The sequence below is a fragment of the Oncorhynchus gorbuscha genome, linkage group LG16 (genome assembly GCF_021184085.1).
Source record: "Oncorhynchus gorbuscha isolate QuinsamMale2020 ecotype Even-year linkage group LG16, OgorEven_v1.0, whole genome shotgun sequence".
NCBI classification, from domain to species: Eukaryota; Metazoa; Chordata; class Actinopteri; order Salmoniformes; family Salmonidae; genus Oncorhynchus; species Oncorhynchus gorbuscha.
This window is the reverse complement of record NC_060188.1, coordinates 15800676-15827313: the sequence shown is the minus strand read 5'-3', so window position 1 is coordinate 15827313 and position 26638 is coordinate 15800676. Positions and strand designations below refer to the sequence as shown.

The following is a 26638-nucleotide window of genomic DNA, read 5'->3' as shown; positions in this document are numbered from 1 at the left end:
TGGGCAAAAGGGACCTAAGCCAGAGTGTGGTATGATCGGTGGTACCAGGCAAGCCGGTTCCAGTACCTCAGAAATGGCAACCCTACTGGGCTTTTCACGCACATTCAGTGTCTAGGGTTTACAGAGAATGGTGAGACAAACAAAAAACATCCCGTCAGCAGCAGTGGGCGAATATGGAAAGAATTGTGCCAACAGGCTTATAGCGACACAGTACACCTGCCTGGTGTCAACGGTACAGGGTGGTGGTGTAATGGTGTGGAGAATGTTTTCCTGGCACACGCTAGGTCCCTTGAAACCAATTGAGCAATGATTCTATGCCCTGAAGAATTCAGGGTGTTCTGGAGGTAAAGGGGGGTCCAACCTGGAACTAGATGTGTGAACCTAATAAACTGGCCACTGAGTGTATATCAACCATGTCCACGCCTACAGTAAGGGATGAGTAAGAACCTTTCATCATCCTCTCATACAGGTCTTCACCTGAACAACATTCATTGGTACTACATACTAAAGAGCCCAGTCATATCCCCCCTCACTACTGCCAAGACAGACTGAACACTTTCCATGATTGCCCAACAACAAAGTGTTCTAGAAAAACAAATCAGCCCACAATATACATGAGTGATTACTGTTGTAAACATAATTGCTGTGTGCTGTGCTTCAACACGATCGCGTATGGCCTACTAATGGAGCGCTAGACTAAGCTATAGGATATGAGACTGAGCTGTAGTGATAAGATGAGGGGTCGGGTTCCTGCAGTAGTATAGTCTGTGTTTAACGCTAGAGAGAAAAGCAGAGCAGTGCCAACAGCACTGATGAATAATGAAAGACCTTTCCCCCCACTTGAAATTCCATGTCCCCACGGGGGCCATTAGAACCGAGCTGTACGCACACACACACACACACACACACACACACACACACACACACACACACACACACACACACACACACACACACACACACACACACACACACACACACACACACACACACACACACACACACACACACACACACACACACACACACACACACACACACCCTGAGCAACACACAGCAGCAGCAAGACACAAATTAACACTCTTCCGACATGCTAATTTTGAGCCCCACATACATTTGTATATACTGTATAGTGTATGTGGAAACCTTCAAATTAGTGGATTGGGCTATTTCAGCCACACCCATTGCTGACAAGTGTATAAAATCGAGCACACAGCCATGCAATCTCTATAGACAAACATTGGCAGTAGAATGGCCTTACTGAAGAGCTCAGTGACTATCAACGTGGCACCATCATAGGATGCCACCTTACCAACAAGTCAGTTCGTCAGATTTCTGCCCTGCTAGAGCTGCCCTGGTCAACTGTAAGTGCTGTTACTGTGAAGTGGAAACGTCTAGGAGCAAAACAACTCAGCTACGAAGAGGCAGGTCACACAAGCTCACAGAACAGGACCGCCGAGTGCTGAAGCCCATAGCGCGTAAAAAATTGCCTGTCCTCGGTTGCAACACTCACTACAGAGTTCCAAACGGCCTCTGGAAGCAATGTCAGTACAAGAACTGTTAGTCTGAAAGCTTCATGGCTGAGCAGCCGCACACAAGCCTAAGATCACCAAGCGCAATGCCAAGCATCGGCTGGAGTGGTGTAAAGCTCACCGCCATTGGACTCCGGAGTAGTGGAAACGCTTTCTCTGGAGTGATGAATCACGCTTCACCAGCTCGCAGTACGACAGAAGAATCTGGGTTTTGCGGATGCCAGGAGAACGCTACCTGCCCGAATGCATAGTGCCAACTGTAAAGTTTGGTGGAGGAGGAATAATAGTCTGGGGCTGTTTTTCATGGTTCGTGCTAGGCCCCCTAGTTCCAGTGTAGGGAAATCTTAACGCTACAGCATACCATGACATTCTAGATGATTCAGTGCTTCCAACTTTGGGGTAACAGTTTGGGGAAGGCCCTTTCCTGCTTCAGCATGACAATGGCCCCATGGACAAAGTGAGGTCCATATAGAAATGGTTTGTCAAGATCGGTATGGAAGAACTTGACTGGCCTGCACAGAGCCCTGACGTCAACCCCATTGAACACCTTTGGGATGAATTGGAACGTTGACTGTGAGCCAGACCTAATCGCCCAACATCAGTACCTGACCTCACTAATGCTCGTGGCTGAATGGAAGCAAGTCCCCGCAGCAATGTTCCAACATCTAGTGGAAAGCCTTCCCAGAAGAGTTGAGGCTGTTATAGCAGCAAAGGGGGGACCAACTCCATATTAATGCCCATGATTTTTGGAATGATATGTTCAAAGGGCAGGTAGTGTATCATCATCAGGCCTCTCTGTTCCAGCCATGTTTATCCTCTCTGGTGCACTAGTATATAATTCCCGGACGCGGACGCTGTCATCACTGCATTGAGTTGTGTGGCAGCTTTTGTAAACACTCCCATCTAAATCGGCCACAGTCCCGCCCTCTACGCCAGACAAACCCTACCCCTGACCCCGGCCCCCTCAGACTCCGCCTCTGAATTCCCTGCCCCCCCCCCCCCCCCTCGGCCCCTGAGAGCTGACAAAGAAAGAGGGGGGGTTGTAGAAGATGCATAACAAGCAGTAAACAATGGCCAGAGCCTGTGGTTCTGGGGGGGGACCTGGGCTCTGATATATGGTGCACCACTGTCCTGCTCTCTGGACCGTTTTACAGCCATCTCAGAGGCACGGCTTATCTAAAGGTCTCCCACTGTTGTCTTGGCTCTTCTCTCCACTTGTGTTACTCTGTTTATTTAGGCTGAGTGAGGGGGCATCAGTAGTGTCTGTAGAGGGGGAAGGCTGTTTGGATGGATGTGGGAGCGCTATAAGAGGTAGTTATATTTGGCTATCTCGGGTGTGCTAAGCCTATCGGACTCAATCTGAACTCAGACAGTCTAACTGTAGACTTTGCCAGAGTTTGTATGATCTACTTTTTGACTAGTTCATATTCTACAGGGAGCTGAGCGACTCTTTAAAAAAGCCATGCTGCACCAAGCCATGCTGTCATCAATGTGCTATTCTATCAGCTACTGAGAGCAATTGTGTAAATTAGTATGGCTCTAGCAGCCGACAGAAATATCTGCGGTGAAAACACACCACCCTGTGAGAAGGGAAAAAGAGAGGAAACGGAGAAAGTGAGAACTTTCATATGGGATCCAAGTCCCTCCACAAAGAGAGAAATAGATGAGGAGAAACTAGACCTATGCTAATAAGCGAGAGGGGAACATTTTTACAGTCAGCATTTCCACTGGCAGACAGGGTAACTGTGGTGTGTCTGCTTTTCGGCAAGAAGCAGTAGTAGAAACAACAATTAAATGAGCTTTTTCAGCAGTGACACCTTCGCTTCTCCTCCAGACACAATTACCAGTTAGTCTGCTTTGGCTGACTTAGCAGAAGGCCATGATTCAACCCAAGGCAAACTAACGCAGGGTGTTTATCACAAGCCAAGACAAGATGCATTGAGCTTTAAAATCCCAGCACTTGTATGTAGAAGCTATACATTAGAACTACTGTTTTACAGATACAGAAAGAGTAGCTTATTGGTAGGCCATCTTTTATTTATTTTTTTACAGAGGTTGTCAGTCAGTTCTTTAGGACAGTGTTATCATCATCACACACTTACCCATCTCCATCCTGGTAGTTGACGTTCAGTCTCTTCGTGGAGCCCAACAACTCTGCAAAAACACAAGACAGAAAATAAATCAACATACGTTCAGGATATTTTTAGAACAAACACTGTGCTACTGGTTAACCTAGAAACTATTCACTTAAGCCTGGAGGGAAGTGTCTTCATGGTGCATCTTCAGTTCATGGTTTAAAGTAGTATACTGGATTGGCTTGCTTTTTGGTTGTGCAAAATCTGGAGGTTGAGCATTGTTTTACAGATCTATTATTAGTTCACTCATGATCATGTGTTTGCTTGAGAGCTCAAACCATATCCAGGTTCAACAAGATTATCTGTGGGAACCAACTCAGTCATTCTAAAAGATTATAGAGCATCTGGTTTTGGAAAGGCTGAAGACCTGCAGGCCACGGGACTAAGAGATCCTGGTCTAGATGCACACCCTGATTAGTTGCTACCATGATGTTGTCATGGTGTGTTGCTACCATGCTGTGTTGTCATGTGTTGCTGCCTTGCTATGTTGTTGTCTTAGGTCTCTCTTTGTGTAGTGTTGTCTCGCTTGTTGTGATGTGCGTTTGTCCTATATTTATATTGCACTTATTTTTTAATCTCAGGCCCCCGTCCACGCAGGAGGCCTTTTGCCTTTTTGGTAGGCCTTCATTGTAAATAAGAATTTGTTCTTAACTGACATGCCTAGTTAAATAAAGGTTAAATATATATTTTTTAGAGGGCTACGGGGTCATGGTTCAGGGTTTAAGGAGAGAGCGACAGACAGTGGAGTGGAGACTCCAGCTAGCTCACCCACCAGGCCTCAAAAACCTGGTGGCGATCCCAAACAAACTGTCCCTGATAGATCTGTCCCTTTCTCTCCGTCTCTAGAGGCAGTTCATTAGCCTCTGACCCCAGGCTGACCTCTGTGGCCAGGTCAGGAGACAATACACTGTTCAGAGAACAAAGGGAGGGAGGAGATCTTGTTGTGTCCTTTGATGTTCTGATAGAGATGCCTCTCCATCAGCCTAGTGTGGCTTTAAAAGAAAGAATGTCACTGGACACCACAGGAACTCATATGGTGCTTTTCCATCTAGAGTTAGCCCCACACGGGGAGTCGCCAGTGTTTTATGTTAACGTAACCTCTAGTTATTCTGTTTCCATCAGGACTGTGACACTAAAAACGTGTGGCGAGCAACAACCTCTGCATCATTCAAGAAGACTGTTGCTTTCTCATGGCTCCAAGTCAGAGCAGATCTGCTGGAGCCGTGGCCAAGTGAGACACGGGTGCTGGCCCACGTAGATGGAAACAGAAAAGTCTGCGCCTTTTGGGTAAAACACTGGGGTAAATCCTCATTGGAAATGTGCCAAGTCCCTACAGCCTCTATGGGCAACGTCCAGACCTGTCAACTAAACTGATGGAGACATCTCCTGCCCTCCCAGGACGTGATCAACCAATGGCAGGGTCGTTCCCTTGTGTATTTCATTGGCCCTGCTGACACCCCAGCTCTCTTCTATATCTTTCATACAATTTCTCCAAACATAAGCACAGGCTCACCAGTTGCATGTGATAAGTAGCACATTCTCATCAATTCTGTGAATTCCAAACAAAGTTTGTGCTTTGTAGAGTCATGCAGCTTATGCCCTGCGTTCAATCAGCATGTCAGTGTGATGCCACAGTCATCGTCCCTGAAATGAAAATCACCACCGCCAGCGTTAGATATACAGTTTAATGTCAGACACTAAGCATTTGTCATCTGATGAAACAGTAATGGAGGTCTGTGAGGCAGAGCTCCATCCATGTCAGCTGGTCATAAGATAGAGTCTGCACTTGTGTTCTGGTCTCCAATGGCGTCTGAAGGTGGGTCAGCCGCTGTGAGGGTCACTGTTTGCTATGAGTTCAGAGAGGTCAAAGGGCAGGCCACAGGGGGGTAACACAGAACCGAGTGGGAAAGAAGTCCCAGACACTGGATACACCCACGGTGTGGAGACATGGCGACAGCCCGTCTTACTACTGCTCATTATGTCTGAGCAGGAGGCGAGCAAGGCCAAGGTAGCCTCAACAGCCCCAAAACAAGTGCTTTGAAGTGAGCTTCTATTCCAGATCTCTGCTACACAGCCAGTTTCCCCTTGGGGATCTCTGTGGCTCTTTGATTATGACCTCAATTCCATAATTAATTAGGTGTATCAAACATTGCGTGTCGCAGTCAAGTCATGGGAACACAAACCCCTCTTCGAAAAAGTTTTCAGAACACTTTGCTGGCCGTGTGACAAGCACACACTGACATCAAACCCTCATGTGACTGACGGGACAGGCTGCCTGGCCTTGTCTTCACTACAGGAACCAGTCTCTAATGCTGAATATTGCAGCAAATTTCCCATTGAAGCTTTCATCTGCTGCACATTTGTTAAAAGTTATTTTTAATGTTTATGGAGAGGGAGGAAATCGCCGCCTGTTCAGTTACAACCTTTTGAGGACTCCATATATTTTTTAAATTTAAAGCTGAAAGTATAACGTACCATAGATTTGGTTCCGCAAGAATGCTGGGCAAAGGGGAGATTTTGCTAAAGTCTGCACATTTGAGAATTCTGTCTTGGAAGAAGTTCATGGATTCAAGTCACAGCCTGTGTCTCTGGTGCGACTGGCAGAAACAGAATCTGTTGTAAAATATCAGACTAAAATTAGACAACCACTGTGAGTATCAAAACTATGATTATATGTTCTAACAATAAAAGAGCAGGCAACGCCTCAAAAATCAATTTTGTTTCTGGGGCTCAAATGACTGCACGTAGGTCTAGGCAATGAACATACAAAAGTTCAGGTCATAATTTTCTTTCTGCACTCATTGTGGTGTAGAACAGAGACCAGGCCACCATTATCCATCCAAAATATGAGGCAGGAACAGCTCTGTTACAGAAGAAAGAGCTTTCAAAAGTAGGCCTTGTCGAAAACTGCTCTGTGAAAAACGTCAGCAGTCTCATCATGCCATATTCCCTGCCATTTGACTCAATGCCTGAGATTCAAGCTTTAAGATGCTATAAAGAAACCCTGATAGCTTTAAAGGACCCTTTTTTAAAAACACCACTACATCTTCCAGATGAATTGTGAGTAAATCCATATGGCTGTTTAGTATGGTTTTAAATGACTCGATGGCTGGTTTTGGTCCAACACTACTATGGTATCTGCCTGTCGCAATAACAGGACTTACTGTGACTGGCATCACTCAAACCAGTAAAAAGAGGACCAATGCCAAGATGAATATACATCCCTTCACATCCCTGTTCCCGAGGACATATTATACTGAAATAGTGACAAATTAGGTGAACTACAGTAGTGGTTTAACAGCTGGCCATCTTCCTCCTCGGGAGCTGAACCAGTCAACGAGGAAGCATCTTGCTTGGATGATTAAAGGGCTGAAGAAAGCCCTTTCCTCCCCTCGCCTTATGGAGGCCTGATTGTTTAGCTTCTGAGAACGAGTGTTTGATCTGATGGCACCATTTGAAGACTCAAGAGTGTCAGCGGAAACCCCGGGTCCACAATCAGGCCTGGTGGATTCCAGCGAATTCATAGCTCCGCTGTGCTCCTCGGGCTCTCACAGGCCTGGCACTGGAACACAGGAAGCTGCATGCGGTATGGCTAAGGACGGAACGGGACGGGACCGGCAGCGTCTTAGACCAGCCACACTTACTACACTTTATGTAAAAATACAGTCGGCTACACATATTACTGAAATGTAAACTTGCGTACTGCTACCTTCAGAGGTAGAGCATGACACCCACCAAACAGTTACCCCCCTGGAAGCAGAGCGGTACAAACAGAATAAATGGTAATAGCAGAGCAATGTTTTTGAATATCTGAGACTCGTTTTATTGAGATTTCACCTGGATTTAATTTTTTACCTGGAATGCATCCCTGTTACATTCTAGGGATGAACATGAGTAATTGATTGCTCGAACGGAGGTCAAAACTCAATCTTTAACCAGAGATTGAAATGTTTAAAAAAATTCCAGCACAGGCCTTCGGTTCTAAAAATAGCTTGTTATTTTTATTCCAAGAACTCAAAAGAAAATCATGTGAGTACTCGAACAGTCAAATAATGACAAATGGCCGTCCTTATTACATTCTGAAAATGTCGCAGTAGCTGCAATGAGCAATGGAAGGTAGCATACACAGGACCACATGTAACATATGGATTGGCATTAGTATACGCATTAAAAGTCCCACTGCAAAGTTACACCTCACTTTTCTTATTTCTCAAGTTATTACATAAAACCAAATCCGAATTCCGAAGAATGCCAAATTCAAGTCGGAAAATGTTTTTCCAAGTGTGTGGTGTTATATGGATTACATATAGGCAAGCCAGCCTATTCCCTATAATGTAAACTCCAACAGAAATAACTACAAATACTAATTTCAATAACATATTCCACAAACTTACAAGCAAATACTTTATGAATGTATTGTTACGTTAGCACAGCATGAGTCAGCCATCTACAGCTACATTAAAGTAAACCAATGATTAGGAAATACATAACGCCATCTAACAAGTTATCAAAGAATGTTATTTTAGCAAACAAGCTGACCAGCCAGCTAACATGATCTATTTAGCCAACTAGCTAATAGCCTAGCCAACCACCTAGCCAAAGCGTAAAAACTGAAGACAAACTAGAGAACTAACACAACTAAAACATAACTACAGATCAAAATCAAAGAGAGAGCAGAGACGTACAGATTGATGGCTGGGACCCATCCGATTTTAAAACTTTTTTAAAAGAGTGCAAGCTGAGTTAACTACCAAAGCGAGAGGCGGGCGCTTCCCCCAGGCCGATAGAGAGTCAGTGAGGGAAATCCAATAGCTATAGCAATAAATTCCAGATATCAGCTAGCAGGCTAGCATTAAGCCAAGATAGAAAAAGTTACAAAACTCCCGTACCCTACAGAGAACATGCCCGTTGTAAAGAAATGTTTTTAAATAGCCAATTTCCATGGTATCCAATTGGTAGTTACAGTCTTGTCTCATCGCTGCAACTCCCATACGGATCCTCCAAAACACAATCCAACCAAGCCACACTGATTCTAGACACAATGCCCACTTAACCCGGAAGCAAGCAGCACCAATGGGTCTCCCAGTCGCGGCCGGCTGTGACAGAGCCTGGACTCGAACCCAGAATCTCTAGTGGCACAGCTAGCACCACGATGCAGTGCCTTAGACCATTGTGCCACTCAGGAGGCCCATGCTGAAAAGTTGACAAAAAGACAAAAAGGAGAACAGACGAGGTACTACAGAGCAAAGAGGTATGATTCTCTTTCATTTTGAGGCCATGGCAAGAAGGCACCAGAGTATGCCGTGCTAACGGGTTCCCACTAGATATCACAGCCGAAAAGTCTGTGAAGAGCATGAGTATGCTAACGTTAGCCGGATTGAGCTAGATACCGAGCTAGCATACGAACTCGGTAATAGACACAGAGTACTCTCTCCATATGACGTTGCAAAATAGTGCATTGTGGGTAGTTTAGAAGATATCTGGAAATAAGTTAATAAATAATAACCTAAAAACAGAACTATGTTTGTAGTTATAAGTAACCAGATGGTGAGTAAAAACTCATGCTTCCTACCCTTTGTCTGCACATACATGCTTGTGAATTGTTGCATTATTCAAGCAAGAGTGTAATATGGTTTGGGTTGCATTATTCAATAGTGTAATATGTTTAAGAATAAAAGTTTGTCACTGTTGAATAGTTTTGCTTACTGGCTTTTGAGCTGTGGACCAAAAATGTCACATTGCCAGCCACAACAAAGGGTACAGTAAAGCAAGGATGTAATGTGAATTGAAAAGTAAAATTATCTTTCGCCACCCCGCTCCTCAGTCTCTCCTTCATATCTCGTAGTGGGAATAGGGCCTTATCTGCTGAGTAAATGGGAACAGGAAGTCACAGCGGCGTGCTAGGGTATTATTTTTTGCCTTATCTGAGCTCTGGGACAATGACAGGGTCGCACACAAAGGAGGCCGTTCCCCTGGCCAGTTCCCAGATCCCTGTCATTTTTAAACAGCTCTGTGAGGCGTCAGAGTGGCTATTCCCCACGTCTAGAGGCAGCGCTGCCAATGTGGACCACAGACACAGATTTCAACACAGATCGGTTTTATCTGTTTACTTTCCTCAAATCAACAGTTACAGTGCCTTGCGAAAGTATTCGGCCCCCTTGAACTTTGCGACCTTTTGCCACATTTCAGGCTTCAAACATAAAGATATAAAACTGTATTTTTTGTGAAGAATCAACAACAAGTGGGACACAATTATGAAGTGGAACGACATTTATTGGATATTTCAAACTTTTTTTACATATTAAAAACTGAAAAATTGGGCGTGCAAAATTATTGAGCCCCTTTACTTTCAGTGCAGCAAACTCTCTCCAGAAGTTCAGTGAGGATCTCTGAATGATCCAATGTTGGCCTAAATGACTAATGATGATAAATACAATCCACCTGTGTGTAATCAAGTCTCTGTATAAATGCACCTGCACTGTGATAGTCTCAGAGGTCTGTTAAAAGCGCAGAGAGCATCATGAAGAACAAGGAACACACCAGGCAGGTCCGAGATACTGTTGTGAAGAAGTTTAAAGCCGGATTTGGATACAAAAATATTTCCCAAGCTTTAAACATCCCAAGGAGCACTGTGCAAGCGATAATATTGAAATGGAAGGAGTATCAGACCACTGCAAATCTACCAAGCCCTGGCCGTCCCTCTAAACTTTCAGCTCATACAAGGAGAAGACTGATCAGAGATGCAGCCAAGAGGCCCATGATCACTCTGGATGAACTGCAGAGATCTACAGCTGAGGTGGGAGACTCTGTCCATAGGACAACAATCAGTCATATATTGCACAAATCTGGCCTTTATGGAAGAGTGGCAAGAAGAAAGCCATTTCTTAAAGATATCCATATATATATAGCATTTCAACCATATATCAATACCTACCTACCTGGTGCAGTTAACACCTGCGTAGCTGCACCTGCCTGGTTACATCATAGGAAGCAGTACTCTCACTGCTGTGTCTTGAGGCCCCTTGTGCTGCTGCTCACTCCTACACGTCCACATCCTGTCTGAACACCTGCCTCCTAGCCAAAGAGCGGGAAAATCCCTCAGCAATCAGAGCCACAGTTTCTGAACTCTCGCACTTCAACTATAAGGGGAAGTGCTGTCAGAGAGAGCGAGTAGGGAGGAGAAAGTGAAGGCCGAGTGCTTCCTCCTGTGGCAAACAAGCATAAAAAAATATATATATATGGTCATCGCCCCTCAGAAATCTCCATGCCAGATTACCCCATATTACTTCAGTATACGCAGCTACACAGAGGAGTCCAAACTGTCTGGCCGTTAAGAACACAAGGTTAAGAACACATCAGGGGTAAGAGATTGGTGGTGTGGCTGAGTATTTTTCCTAAAGTGCTAACAAACTAAGCCAAATTTCCTCTCTCCATCTCGTGTCTATGACTGTTCATTCTGCATGTTATTTTCCCACCATGCACACTGTACTGGCACATGATAGGACCCCATTGCTGGAAACAGTGAAATGGCACAAACTCAACCGGGCAGAGACAAGCCCATCTCAGTTCACCTCCCAGGCCTCTGGCGGTCCACTTTGTTTATGTGTTTGTTTTTCTCTGGGGAGGAATGTACCTCGTCTTGTGGGGCAGTTTTCCGGTTTGCCCCATCACCTCCACGGGGTGGTGTTTGGGGGTGAGAAGAGTGGCCAGGGTTTTACTGGAGGCACCATGAGGAAGCACTGGCTGTGTGAGCAGGAACCGGAGGTGTAGAAGTGTGTGAGTGACCTCAGGGGTGTTTCGTTGCAATCTGGCTGTGACATGGAGGGGGGGGGGCCTCTCAGAAACAAAAGCAGGGACTTGAGCTGGGCCTCTTCTACACTTCCTTTCCCAAGACCATTGTTCCAAAGAGCGGGAGGCTTAGGCCATTGTGTGAGCTCCCTCCCAGGGGAGGGAGAAAGGGAGACAGAGCGATAGAGAGGTCCCTAAACTCTGTGTTCCTCCATCTCACCAACTCTACTCCACCCTCTCTGTCTCCCTCCACTTCTCCCTGCCCCCTCTCCCTTTTTTCTGCACTCTATTTTCCCCCGTTCCCCCGGCTCTTCCTCTGATGATTAGAGTACTGCCTGAGAAGCAGGGAGTTCCTCCTGTTCCATTCACAACTCATTACACAGCCTACACAGAAACCAGGACCACCTCTAGTACACAAGAGGATCCAGACACAGACAACCAGCTTCTCACACAATCAAGTAACCAAACAACCAGCAACAAAAAAAGAGCACAAATGCCCTTTCATAAAAGAGGAAAAACATTATTTAAACAACTGAGCAATTACTTAGCTGAACATGTAGCCTCATGTGTCAATCCCTGACCCCTGACTAGTTTTTCAAAAATGAATTCTGATCAGAGCAAGGGGACAAGGGGACAGGGGGAAAAGGCTCTCCTCCTCCCCTAAGCAGTGTCCTACTGATCCAGACCTTTCACACACTTCAGCCTCTCCAGAGGAATGTGTACGCTGCTGTACTGTAGTGTCTCACTGCCTGCCCACACCTGCTGCCCCGTGCCTGGGGCTTTACTCACGCCACTCTTATCAGGAGACAAGGCAGATAACACCGACATCAGACACGTATCAGCACAGATAAGAGCCAGATTGTTCTCTCTCCATCATATCTGGGCCTGCTCTCTTCTCCTGGCCCTCTAGGCTCCAACAAGCTACGTCCTAATGGCTGACAGGAACGCCAACATGCATGGTTTAACGCATGAGAATGAAGAGTTGAGGCTTCCAATGTTTTCCTTTGAGATGAAGTAGAGTGAAACCTGAGGCCCATGTGTTGTCTTCCCAGTCCGGCTCAGCCAGTGGAGAGTCTGGGGTTTGGAGCCCGGGCCAGCTTGGCATGGGGAGTAGCACCATGGTATGTAAATAAAAGAGCTGCAGATGGGCTTGGAGGAGTGTGTGGTCACACATGGACACGGCACGCCAGAGGGCCAACACTAACACCAGCAGAAGAGATGAGCTTTGAAATGCACATGTACACACACAACACCCCGGGTTAAGGGGGGTGTTTCTGGGAAAGGTGATTTGCCAAGTCAGTAGTTGAAATTGCTGGCGTCCCAAATTGACAGCCATTTTGTTGTCGTCTGGAATTGGGGTCAGTGACAACAGTCTAACTCCTTTCTGTCACGCTGTAGAAGTACTGCTGATCCCATTACAGTCAGCAAAGATTTAATTCATTCACTCATACTGAGGGGACAAAGAACTATTCCCTGAATCCAACTCTCATGAGGAGTTGACAAGGTTATGAAGGACAACACTAAAACTGCTAAAGCAGTCATTTGGACTGCTCATTAAAAAAAATACACTGCCATATAAGTCATGCCCCCTCAGTCCTGGACTTTTCCTAAATAACCCTATATAACACACTGTCGTTGTTAGAATATTAATATCACAAACAGAACTGGTGTTATAATTAATTTTAGGAGGGCATGTCATTTTTTAAATGTTTTCCCCCTCTGCCCCTCCTCCCAACACGTTAATGTTTTGATGATAAGCATTAGATGTGATTTGACTGCATGATATCAGAGTTGTTAGAGGGACAATAGAGCCCCGAGTACCAGGCCATTAACGACCTGATGGTCGTTATCAATTTGGGTATCAACAACACATGTCCACATGTGCATAAGAGGAGAATACCATGACTCAGCGGTCACATGGAATTTTACTGCGGTCATGACTCATAACTGCCGGCGTGGCATAATACTGTCAGTGCAACAGCCCTAACCCTATATCAGTACAACAGCCCTAACCCTATATCAGTACAACAGCCCTAACCCTATATCAGTACAACAGCCCTAACTATATCAGTACATCAGCCCTAACCCTATATCAGTACAACAGCCCTAACCCTATATCAGTACAACAGCCCTAACCCTATATCAGTACAACAGCCCTAACCCTATATCAGTACAACAGCCCTAACCCTATATCAGTATATCAGTACAACAGCCCTAACCATATATCATTACAACAAATCCAAAACAGTCTTCTCAGTCTACTCTGGCCTACTTGGAGTACACAGTGAGAGCGTGTGTAATTTACAATGGCAAGAAAACCAACACGAATGGATGCACATGCTAAATTAGCATTGCTACAAAATCTGAATGAAAACGACTCAGATGCTGGGGAATAAATTATTAATGACATCGGATTATACTTCAGATTCTGAGCCTCATCATGGACCTAAGCCTGAACCTAAGCTAAAAAGACATGCTCCAACTGACATGGACATGCTCCAACTGATGCTACTGTGTGAAGGCACACACCATGTAAGCACGAGCTGACAATAATTGACTATTTTTGACAGCTGTCATTGACACTTATCTTCATTATAATACCATTTTTGCTTTTGTGCTGATTTACACTTTATCAAGCACACTTGGAGATTATAATGATGTTTAGGCTACTGATGTTTTCATCATTTGTCTGCGCATCTTGGAAGATGGGGATTATTATATATATTTTTTAATTAAAATAACTCATTACTGCATTCCAACACATATACTTTCTGTTTCATAGTTGAAACAAAGGGACTTTGTGTTTCTATTTTTGTTGTTTTTACATATAGTCTATAGTAACAAACTAGTGAAAATGCTAGTGTTATTATTATTATTTTTAAATATATATTTGTATTCTAATGTTACCTAAGACCTTCATAAACACAACCAAATTATTATTTTTTGCGATAGAATATATGAAATGCATTAATTACACTGTTAGAATGTTGCAGTCAGAATGGCTGCTCATTACTTAATATATTTCCTTTTTAAATGTAACCTTTATTTAACGAGGCAAGTCAGTTAAGGACAAATTCTTATTTACAATGATGGTCTACACAGGCCAAACCCGGACGGCGCTGGGCCAATTGTGCGCCGCCCTACGGGACTCCCAATACCGACCAGTTGTGATACAGCCTGGAATCGAACCAGGGTGTCTGTAGCGACGCCTCAAGCACTGAGATGCAGTGCCTTACACAGAACCCAAACCGGCTGCACGCATGCACCATCGTGCATACATTTATTTTGTCCCCCGACACCAAACGCGATCACGACATGCAGGTTAAAATATCAAAACAAACTCAACAAATTACATTAATTTGGGAACAGGTCGAAAAGCATTAAACATTTATGGCAATTTAGCTAGTTAGCTTGCACTTGCTAGCTAATTTGTTCTATTTAGCTAACTTGCTGTTGTTAGCTAATTTGTCCTGGGATATAAACATTGAGTTGTTATTTTACCTGAAATGCACAAGGTCCTCTACTCTGACAACTAATCCACACATAAAACGATCAACCAAATAATTTCTAGTCATCTCTCTTCCTTCCAGGATTTTTCTTCTCTTGACTTTATATTGTGATTGGAAACTTTATTAAATTGGGTGCATTACTGCCACTGGCCTTGTTTGTCTTTCAGTCACACACGTGGGTATAACCAACGAGGAGATGGCACGTGGGTACCTGCTTCTATAAACCAATGAGGAGATGGGAGAGGCAGGACTTGCAGCGCGATCTGCGTCAGAAATAGAACTGATTTCTATTTTAGCCCTTGGCAACGCAGACGCTCGTTGGCACGCTTAAGCAGTGTGGGTGCAATAATTAAATAACATTGATTTCTAAATTTATTTTGCAACGCAAGCAGTGTGGTCAGCCTATTAGGGCTCCTGAGTGGAGCAGCAGTCTAAGGGAAAGGGGCGGTCCATCGAGGCCCAGCGGTACTAGTGTTAAAGGGTAACTCATTCCGCATTTCGAAGTTTTGTAGAAAAAAATATTAAAAGTTAAAAATGTCTAACCGATGACATCCTCAAAAGTTTAAACCTTTAAAAAACAGTGGTTTTCAAACACTATGACATTCGCGGTGACATGGGGTGAAAGAAAGTACCATCCCTTGGACTTGAAAATCAGTTTTCCCTTTTAATCCTACCCTGTGATGACACAGAGAAGCATTTTTTAGGACCTTCATATTTTCTTTAACCACAGATCATACAAATGGGCAGTTTTCACATATGTAGAGACTGGTTTGGTGCTGGAGATAATTAATATGATGTTGAAAAGTGGCAGAATTGCCTTCAAGTTTAAAAGGGGGGGTAGCTTCATCTCCCGTGGTCTGTGGCGTTTTGAACATGTTGGCGTTTGACTTTCTTACTGGTCACAAGTCCAGCGGTGAGAACAGACAGACAGAGGTTAGGAGGATTAGTACTAATAACGTTGTGGTCTTAGTTGAGGGAGGAAACACGGGGAAAACGATAGATTGAGGTACAGTAGCCACCCGGAGGGTCCACGTTGAGGAAAAGAATTGCACACTAAATAGACTTAATGATAACAGAGGAAAGCCTTCCTTTTCCGATTCAGATGAAAATATGGAACATAAAGATAGGGAACACTCTTCCAAAGAGAGAACAAACATTGTGCTTTATGAATTGGGCTTAGAACAAAAGACATATAATTGGTTCTTACAGTCCCTGTAGTTTGGGAAAACTGAAAGACCCCCTTTCCTTGTTTCATATGAAATTGACATTTTCTGTCCAAAACCTACCATGAATAACCATATTCTCATGGTTGAAATGTCCTCATGTAAAGCGGAATGTGATTATAAATGGGTGTAACGGATGTGAAACGGCTAGCTAGTTAGCGGTGGTGCGCTCTAAATAGCGTTTCAATCGGTGACGTCACTTGCTCTGAGATCTTGAAGTAGTGGTTTTTGTGGAACGATGGGTAACTATGCTTTGTGGGTCGCTGTTGTTGATGTGTGCAGAGGGTCCTTAAACTGTTACACGGGAGCAGTAGTTTCATTACAGATACAGTATGGAACTTATCCCACTTCATTACAGAACACCAGGCCTGGAATTGAAAAAGCCAAATTAAGAGCGTCTCAGTTAGAAGAGAGCCCTCTTTAACCATGTTGAAGAGACAGGATGGTAGTGGTACACTCTTTAACCATGTTGAAGAGACAGGGTGGTAGCGGTACACTCTTTAACCATGAAGAGACAGGGTGGTAGTGGTACACTCTTTAACCATGAAGAGACAGGATGGTAGTGGTACACTTTTTAACCATGTTGAAGAGACGGGGTGGTAGTGGTACACCCTTTAACCATGTTGAAGAGACAGGGTGGTAGTGGTACACTCTTTAACCATGTTGAAGAGACAGGGTGGTAGTTGTACACTCTTTAACCATGTTGAAGAGACAGGGTGGTAGTTGTACACTCTTTGACCATGAAGAGACAGGGTGGTAGTTGTACACTCTAACCATGAAGAGACAGGGTGGTAGTGGTACACTCTTTAACCATGTTGAAGAGACAGGGTGGTAGTGGTACACTCTTTAACCATGTTGAAGAGACAGGGTGGTAGCGGTACACTTTTTAACCATGTTGAAGAGACAGGGTGGTAGTGGTACACTCTTTAACCATGTTGAAGAGACAGGGTGGTCATGGTACATTCTTTAACCATGTTGAAGAGACAGGGTGGTAGTTGTACACTCTTTAACCATGAAGAGACAGGGTGGTAGTTGTACACTCTAACCATGAAGAGACAGGGTGGTAGTGGTACACTCTTTAACCATGTTGAAGAGACAGGGTGGTAGTTGTACACTCTTTAACCATGAAGAGACAGGGTGGTAGTGGTACAATCTTTAACCATGTTCAAGAGACAGGGTGGTAGTGGTACACTCTTTAACCATGAAGAGGCAGGGTGGTAGTTGTACACTCTTTAACCATGTTGAAGAGACAGGGTGGTAGCGGTACACTCTTTAACCATGTTGAAAAGACAGGGTGGTAGTGGTACACTCTTTAAACATGTTGAAGAGACAGGGTGGTAGCGGTACACTTTTTAACTATGTTGAAGAGACAGGGTGGTAGTTGTACACTCTTTGACCATGAAGAGACAGGGTGGTAGTTGTACACTCTAACCATGAAGAGACAGGGTGGTAGTGGTACACTCTTTAACCATGTTGAAGAGACAGGGTGGTAGTGGTACACTCTTTAACCATGTTGAAGAGACAGGGTGGTAGCGGTACACTTTTTAACCATGTTGAAGAGACAGGGTGGTAGTGGTACACTCTTTAACCATGTTGAAGAGACAGGGTGGTCATGGTACATTCTTTAACCATGTTGAAGAGACAGGGTGGTAGTTGTACACTCTTTAACCATGAAGAGACAGGGTGGTAGTTGTACACTCTAACCATGAAGAGACAGGGTGGTAGTGGTACACTCTTTAACCATGTTGAAGAGACAGGGTGGTAGTTGTACACTCTTTAACCATGAAGAGACAGGGTGGTAGTGGTACAATCTTTAACCATGTTCAAGAGACAGGGTGGTAGTGGTACACTCTTTAACCATGAAGAGGCAGGGTGGTAGTTGTACACTCTTTAACCATGTTGAAGAGACAGGGTGGTAGCGGTACACTCTTTAACCATGTTGAAAAGACAGGGTGGTAGTGGTACACTCTTTAAACATGTTGAAGAGACAGGGTGGTAGCGGTACACTTTTTAACTATGTTGAAGAGACAGGGTGGTAGTGGTACACTCTTTAACCATGTTGAAGAGACAGGGTGGTCATGGTACATTCTTTAACCATGTTGAAGAGACAGGGTGGTAGTTGTACACTCTTTAACCATGAAGAGACAGGGTGGTAGTTGTACACTCTAACCATGAAGAGACAGGGTGGTAGTTGTACACTCTAACCATGAAGAGACAGGGTGGTAGTTGTACACTCTAACCATGAAGAGACAGGGTGGTAGTTGTACACTCTTTAACCATGTTGAAGAGACAGGGTGGTAGTTGTACACTCTTTAACCATGTTGAAGAGACAGGGTGGTAGTTGTACACTCTTTAACCATGTTGAAGAGACAGGGTGGTATTGGTACACTCTTTAACCATGTTGAAAATACAGGTGGTAGTGGTACACTCTTTAACCATGTTGAAGAGACACGGTGGTCATGGTACACTCTTTAACCATGTTGAAGAGACAGGGTGGTAGTTGTACACTCTTTAACCATGAAGAGACAGGGTGGTAGTGGTACACTCTTTAACCATGTTGAAGAGACAGGGTGGTAGTTGTACACTCTTTAACCATGTTGAAGAGACAGGGTGGTATTGGTACACTCTTTAACCATGTTGAAGAGACAGGGTGGTAGCGGTACACTCTTTAACCATGTTGAAGAGACAGGGTGGTAGCGGTACACTCTTTAACCATGTTGAAGAGACGGGGTGGTAGCGGTACACTCTTTAACCATGAAGAGACGGGGTGGTAGTGGTACACTCCAACCATGTTGAAGAGACAGGGTGGTAGTGGTACACTCTTTAACCATGTTGAAAAGACAGGGTGGTAGTGGTACACTCTTTAACCATGGTGAAAAGACAGGGTGGTAGTTGTACACTCTTTAACCATGTTGAAGAGACAGGGTTGTAGTTGTACACTCTTTAACCATGTTGAAGAGACAGGGTGGTAGTGGTACACTCTTTAACCATGTTGAAGAGACAGGGTGGTAGTGGTACACTCTTTAACCATGTTGAAGAGACAGGGTGGTAGTGGTACACTCTAACCATGTTGAAGAGACAGGGTGGTAGCGGTACACTCTTTAACCATGTTGAAAAGACAGGGTGGTCATGGTACACTCTTTAACCATGTTGAAGAGACAGGGTGGTAGCGGTACACTCTTTAACCATGTTGAAGAGACAGGGTGGTAGTGGTACACTCTTTAACCATGTTGAAGAGACAGGGTGGTAGTGGTACACTCTTTAACCATGTTGAAGAGACAGGGTGGTAGTGGTACACTCTAACCATGTTGAAGAGACAGGGTGGTAGTGGTACACTCTTTAACCATGTTGAAGAGACAGGGTGGTAGTGGTACACTCTTTAACCATGTTGAAGAGACAGGGTGGTCATGGTACACTCTTTAACCATGTTGAAGAGACAGGGTGGTAGTGGTACACTCTTTAACCATGTTGAAGAGACAGGGTGGTAGTGGTACACCCTTTAACCATGTTGAAGAGACAGGGTGGTAGTGGTACACCCTTTAACCATGTTGAAGAGACAGGGTGGTAGTGGTACACTCTTTAACCATGTTGAAGAGACGGGGTGGTAGTGGTACACTCTTTAACCATGTTGAAGAGACAGGGTGGTAGTGGTACACTCTTTAACCATGTTGAAGAGACGGGGTGGTAGTGGTACACACGCAAAACCAGCAATAAGTGTATTACTCAGCACGCTATATGTATTGATACACATCTAAAACGCCCAGCAGTACAGACACTGTGGCGCGGCCTCTCAGTAATACTGGTTATCACTACATTCATTGTTTACTCAATAATGTATTTATTGCCGTTTCCTGCTTATGTACCCAGTCGCACCCTTGGCAATACATTTCCACAGTAGTCTTTTTGGGGGTAAGAACTTCAGTTTATATAAGGCTCGAAGGCATGTCATGTTTAGTGTAGGGATTTGGACGCTCCTTTCAAGCATGAGAAGACGGTGCAGTTTACTAACAGAGAGCTATACTGCACTGGGCTGCTGATCATGCAGCATCTCTACCTATTACCAGTGGAGCGCCAGAGGAAGGATGTGAACTGAACTGGGGGATGAATCAAAGCATGGTTCACAATGCATGATTAGGTTATTTATGAGACTAGTGATCCATAAAGATGTTGTAAATGATGCGACAATGCTGCTGTACCATTTGAATTGAGTGTCAGTCGTTACAGCACAATATCATTGAGGATGAGAACAAGTTTTACCGTACATCAACAGGGACCTAGAAACAAAGCTCCCATCCAAGGGCTTGAAATTGACACGGCCTAGTCAGTTATGCAGATGCATCAATTTACGACACTTGAAACAATGTTCAATTAACCAGTGCACAGGGGGGCCATAAATCATGATTGTGTGTGATGCCTTTCACAGCTCTCTGCCTCAGGGTGTGTGTGCACCTGGGCTGTGTGTGTAGTGAACCCCTCTGTCTGTGGAGCCGGCCTATCACTCACCGGGCCCTAATGGACACGTATTCGTGACGACACGGCGGTCAGGCCCTCCCTGTGAAGGAAAGGGCTGCGAGATCTTCATCTCCAGGCCAACTGACATGGCTCGACAGCTGCAGGACAGGCCACTGGGGAGCTGGCTGAGAGACCCCAAGTATCCGAGCTCAGGCCAGCCCTGACTAAAGGAAGCCACCATCACACTGCAGCAGGAAGCAGCAACCTTGGAGAAAATACATCGAAGCCGCCCTAAACACAGGCCAGGCTTCTCAAAATCTTTGCTCCGGCCAAACGCTATGCCACGACCACAAGTTTCTACTCCGCAATGAGTCTGGATCGGAGTACCTCCCGGACGATTTCTAGAACGCAAACACATTGTAACCATTCTGATTGGTCCCAGAAACCGACGGGTTTTGCCAGAGCCAGAACACGTATTTAAGGAGGCGTTTTAAAAATGCGTCATTGGCTTTGATTCGCTGATTGGTTAGAGATTATCCAATCACTGATTACTTGTGTTTTGTACAACACACTCATTTTGACATAACCACAAACAACTTCAACAATGGCAGACTCAGACTGGAGTATATCGCGAACGCAGGGGAGTAGCGGAATAATTCCGTTGGAGTCGTCAGGCAACCTAAACACTGGCCTGGAGCTTCTTTTGTGATCAGGATTTAAAAGTCGTTGGTGCTGATGCAGATGTCAGTTACATGAGAAGAACGCTCCAAAGACATATTTGGTTTAACTGAAAGAGGAGGAACGAGGAGAGAAAAGCAAAGGGAAATGAAAGAGGGAATGTTTTCCTTGGCACAGAGAGCAGAGAAAAACAGCCCTGCTGTTTCATGACAAATGAACAAAAAAGTGCTTTAATTATACGTGTGCAAAGGACTGACAGTACAGCTATGATTTGATTAGGTAAAGCTGAACAGTGTAAGGAGGGCAGGCAGTTAAGAAAACACAGAGATCATAGTTCATCTCAAGGCAAACCTCAGAAGGTTCCTTTTGGCGATTCAATCACTGGGTTTATTTTCTACCCAAATATGGCAGTTCAAGCTTATTCCCATCTGTCAGAGACTATCATCTGATGAAGTGTAATTTTATGAAAGGAAGGATCAATCGCAAAATCAGGCTGCATTATACTATACCAGTGGTTCCCAAACTTTTTATAGTCCCGTACCTCTTAAAACAATCAACCTCCAGCTGCATACCCCCTATAGCACCAGGGTCAGCGCACTCTACAATGTTGTTTTTTGCCATCATTGTAAGCCTGCCACACATACACTTTCCGATACAGTTAAACATAGGAATGAGTGTGAGTTTTTGTTACACCCCGGCTTGTGGGAAGTGACAAAGACCTCTTATAGGACCATGGTAATAATATAATAATACATCAATCATTTTCTCTTTATTTAGCCATCCTACATATAAATCCAGATTTTTTCTCAAAAATTGTGAATATCTCACCACAGGTTAATGAGAAGGGTGTGCTTGAAAGAATGCACATAACTGCAATGGTGGGTTGTATTGGAGAGATTCTCAGTCTTAAATAATTTCTCACACACAGTCTGTGCCTGTATTTAGTTTTTCATGCTAGTGAGGGCCAAGAATTCTCTCTCACAGGTACGTGGTTGCAAAGGGTATCAAGTGTCTTTACTGTGCGATTTGCCAAGGCAAGAAACCTGGCAGTGTCGCGACTTCTACCGAAGTCGGTTCTACTCCTTGTTCGGGTAGTGTTTGGCGGTCGACGTCACCGGTCTTCTAACCATCGCCGATCCATTTTTCATGTTCCATTTGTTTTGTCTTGTTTTCACACTCACCTGGTTTCAATTCCCTTATTACATGTTGTATATGTTCCCTCTGGTTCCCCCATGTCCTTGTCGGGGATTGTTTATTGTGAGTACGTGTGCATTGTGTACCAGGTACAATACGGGTTTTGTGCCCATGTGTTTGTTGTTTTTTTGTATGCCGGTAGTTATGTTTATTAAACGGAAGGAGATGCGGCGTTGCAGTCTGCACAAGGACGTCCGTCGGGAGTTGGCCTGCAGAGACACCACCCTCACGTTGGATCAGCTGGTGGACCTGTCCATTTGGCTGGACAACCTGCTGGCTACCCGAGGACGTTCAGATCAAGGGTCTGGTGGTTCCATCTGCTCGCACCCCCTCTCCTGAACCTATGGAGCTGGGAGGGGCGGTACGTAGGAAGAAAGGAGGGGGGTTCCAGTTCGTGCACCATCTGTGGCCGCAGGGAACACACTGCCGGTCGGTGCCGGGTTGGTCCCTCTGGGAGTCGAGGCAGGTGTGCTCCGGGAGGTGTGTAGGTGGAAAGTCCAGACCAGGTCTCCACTGTGCGCATCCCCCCCCCCCCCCCGAATATGCTGATTTGGCTCTCGCCTTCTTTTTACAGAAGGATACTCAATTACCACCCCATCGGGGGGGGGGGATTGTGCGATAAATCTCCTGGTAGACGCTGCACTTCCCAGGAGTCACGTGTATCCCCTGTTGCAAGCGGAAACGGTGGCTATGGAGACATATGTCTCCGAATCCCTGCGTCAGGGGTACATTCGGTCATCCACTTCACCCGTCTCCTCGAGTTTATTTTTTGTGAAGAAGCAGGATGGAGGTTTGCGCCCGTGCATTGATTATTGAGACCTCAATCAAATCACGGTGAGGTACAGTTACCCGCTACCTCATGGCGATAGAGTCAATGCACGGGCGCGCTTCTTCACAAAACTGGATCTTAGGAGCACATACCACCTGGTGCGTATCTGGGAGGGAGACGAATGGAAGACAGTGTTTAGTACCACCTCAGGGCATTATGAGTACCGCGTCATGCTGTACGGGTTGATGAATTCTCCATCAGTCTTCCAATCCTTTGTAGACAAGATTTTCAGGGACCTGCATGGGCAGGGTGTAGTGGTGTATATCAACGACCTTCTGGTATACTCCGCTACATGCGCAGCATGTGTCCTTGGTGCGCAAGGTACTTAGACGACTGTTGGAGTATGTCAAGGCTGAAAAATGCTCGTTCTTTCAGCAAGCCGTCTCCTTCCTAGGGTATCGCATTTCCACATCAGGGGTGGAGATGGAGAGTGTCAGTCGTTCCCTTGGCAGCAAGAGCCTCTTGTGGATGCTGCAGTGTACCCAAGTGGCATTGGAAGCAACTGCTTGCACGTGCGTTACCACTCCACTATGTCTTCCTGTCATGATGTTTGCGCCATCATCACAGATCTTGACCACCAAAGTCCATTTGATGTCACAAAGCTGTCCAGTACTTAAAAAATATCCTCTCCTGTTGTCCTGGTTTACAGTGGTTTGCAGAAGAGGATGTCTTCCTTAATTGACCACCCATAAACGTAACGGACATATACCAGGAGCTGTGCCAGGCCCGCCACGTCTGAGGACTCATCCAGCTGTAATACATATAATTCACTGGCTTGTATGCGAAGCAGTAATTGTTTCAAAAATATCTCCTGCCATGTCACTGATGTGTTGTGAAACAGTGTTGTTAGATGAAGTCATTGTCTGTATAGTTTGGGACTATTCCCCCAGTATTCTCCCAGCCATATCCGCGGTAGCAGGAAGAATTAAGTCCTCCACAATGGTATGGGGCTTGCCTGTCCTAGCCACTCGGTAGCTCACCATATAAGATCTTCCAGCCCCTTCTTATTAATAGTATCTGTTGCTTTTATACATGTCTTACTACTCGCAAGTCATCTTTATTCTCGCTCAAAAAACTCCTGTGGCTTATTTTTCAAATTGTCATGTTTCGTTTCTAAATGTCTACGCAAGAGTGAAGGTTTCCCGCGAGAGAGTAACAGTTAATGTGATTAGATGTTATTTATTTGACTAGGCTACCTGTATTTGACATTGTGTTGTTATTTCGCTGAACACTAGATGGTTGAATTAGATTTGTGGCAGTGAAACGAGGCTACTCAGGCGAGAGAGAAAACCTCACCCAAATGTATAGCCCCGTTGGAAAATATAAATGTGCTGTTTGAAAATATGAGAAAAATTCCAAAGAATTATACATTTGACCCCTGTTTGAGGATTCTGGTACTATACAAATAAAGACAACAAAAACTGGACCCAACGTCCTGCGTAGAAAACCAACAATAGATTGGTCATCCAAACCCCAATAGAAAGACCGGTAATTTCCTTGACCACATCCTATGTTGTCTTAAAAGGATCACCAGAGAGGGTTAACCCAAAATGCCATGAAAAGGGAAACATCTGTCTCAACTACGTGTCTCTGCACCTCAGTCAATTCATTAGGCCAAAAGAGTTAGTGCACCTGAGACTATTTTGAAGGAAGTAAACATTAGAAAACAGGCTAGACCTGTACATTGAACAGATTTTCTTATCTTAATCATAAGGACATACCAGTCATAGCTGGGAGGGACACAAGCTCTGTATTATCCTATGTAATGTCAACACTGCAAAGGTGATGGGGCTCCCCAGGGTTCACAGGTGATGGGGCTCCCCAGGGTTCACAGGTGATGGGGCTCCCCAGGGTTCACAGGTTATGGTGCTCCCCAGGGTTCACAGATCATGGGGCTCCCCAGGGTTCACAGATCATGGGGCTCCCCAGGGTTCACAGATCATGGGGCTCCCCAGGGTTCACAGATCATGGGGCTCCCCAGGGTTCACATGTGATGGGGCTACCCAGGGTTCACAGGTGATGGGGCTCCCCAGGGTTCACAGGTGATGGGGCTCCCCAGGGTTCGCAGGTGATGGGGCTCCCCAGGGTTCGCAGGTGATGGGGCTCCCCATTGCTGCAGTGACCACTACAGAACTTCAGTGTTTATTGCGCCGTCCATATGATTTTTATTAGTGTTACACCATTGTTCTTACCTAATATAAACATATACAATTCTAGAAGAACGTCTTAGACTGATGGACTGTGCCATCCCCACGGCCTCTACAATAGATTAGTTAACTCAGGCATGCACAAATCAGACATTTCTTGTACACAATTAAATTATTATTATTATTTTCTACAGCTCGACTAAAGAAATCTTGGTCGACCAACAGCCTATCGACCAAACAGTCGACTAAATGGGATCAGTCCTAATGTCACCAACAGGAAGAGCAGCTACAACACATCTGATGTAGCAGGGGGAAACCGCTGCACCACCTTGGGGGATAATCCCATGGCTTCACTCTGGACCTGCTGGACTGTGATGTGCACCGGACGCATGGCGGAGATTGTAGGCCTAAGCCCCAGTACTGAAGCAGTGCCTGGAGAAGAGCCATGGACACAGATACTGACTCACCGCTGTGATTATATCATATACCCACTGCTGCCATGCTGAGAGCTCCACTAACCCACCAAGACTGTAATATGCCCTAAACCTCACAATGACCCTGAGACTAAACGCTGAACTGAGTTCATATTCAGCACTGACCCAAAAGAGAGGTCCAAATCCTTTGTCTAATGGGTGCAGCTATTGCTCTGACCCAAATTATTCATCCAATTCTCTTTTCCTGAGAATTCTGTTTCCAAGTAATTAGCTTATTTGCCAGAGGATCGCACAAAAACACTAAAAGACAGTAAAACATTTGAGACGAGGTACTAATTGAGCTAAATCATTCACTTTGTCATTTGTTCCCAGGCCAGACAGAGCCTTCCTGGAAACCTTGGGGGGGGGGGGGGGGCTGGCTGTGGGAGCAGGATGCAAAGCAAGACTATGAGAGGAGATAAGGTCCCTGGTCGTTCTCCCTGTTGAAGCCCATTAGACAGCTGACGCAATGGAGCGCCACGCATGCAAATGACCTGCGTGAGTTGCATTGTGTCTCTGCCCAGCTGGGCGTCCACAGAGAATAGGGCTTGGGGGTGTGACACATACGGCAGGTTTTATTAAAGAAAGAGACACATATTCAGATGAAAGAAGGACAGCAGGGTGACATAATCGTCCTGATGGGGGTTTCTGCCATACAGACCCATATGGGCTGGGGGG

General features: G+C 45.1%; 1 protein-coding gene across 9 annotated transcripts in view; it reads right to left on the bottom strand.

Moving 5' to 3' along the window:
• Positions 1-26638, bottom strand: part of LOC123998621 (caskin-2-like) — a 115708-nt gene that overhangs the window by 69639 nt on the left and 19431 nt on the right. For all 9 annotated transcript variants that reach the window (XM_046303656.1, XM_046303657.1, XM_046303659.1 and 6 more), the window contains exon 3: positions 3635-3686. In XM_046303656.1, the coding sequence (XP_046159612.1) occupies positions 3635-3686 (52 nt within the window). The remainder of the gene's footprint in view (positions 1-3634; positions 3687-26638) is intronic.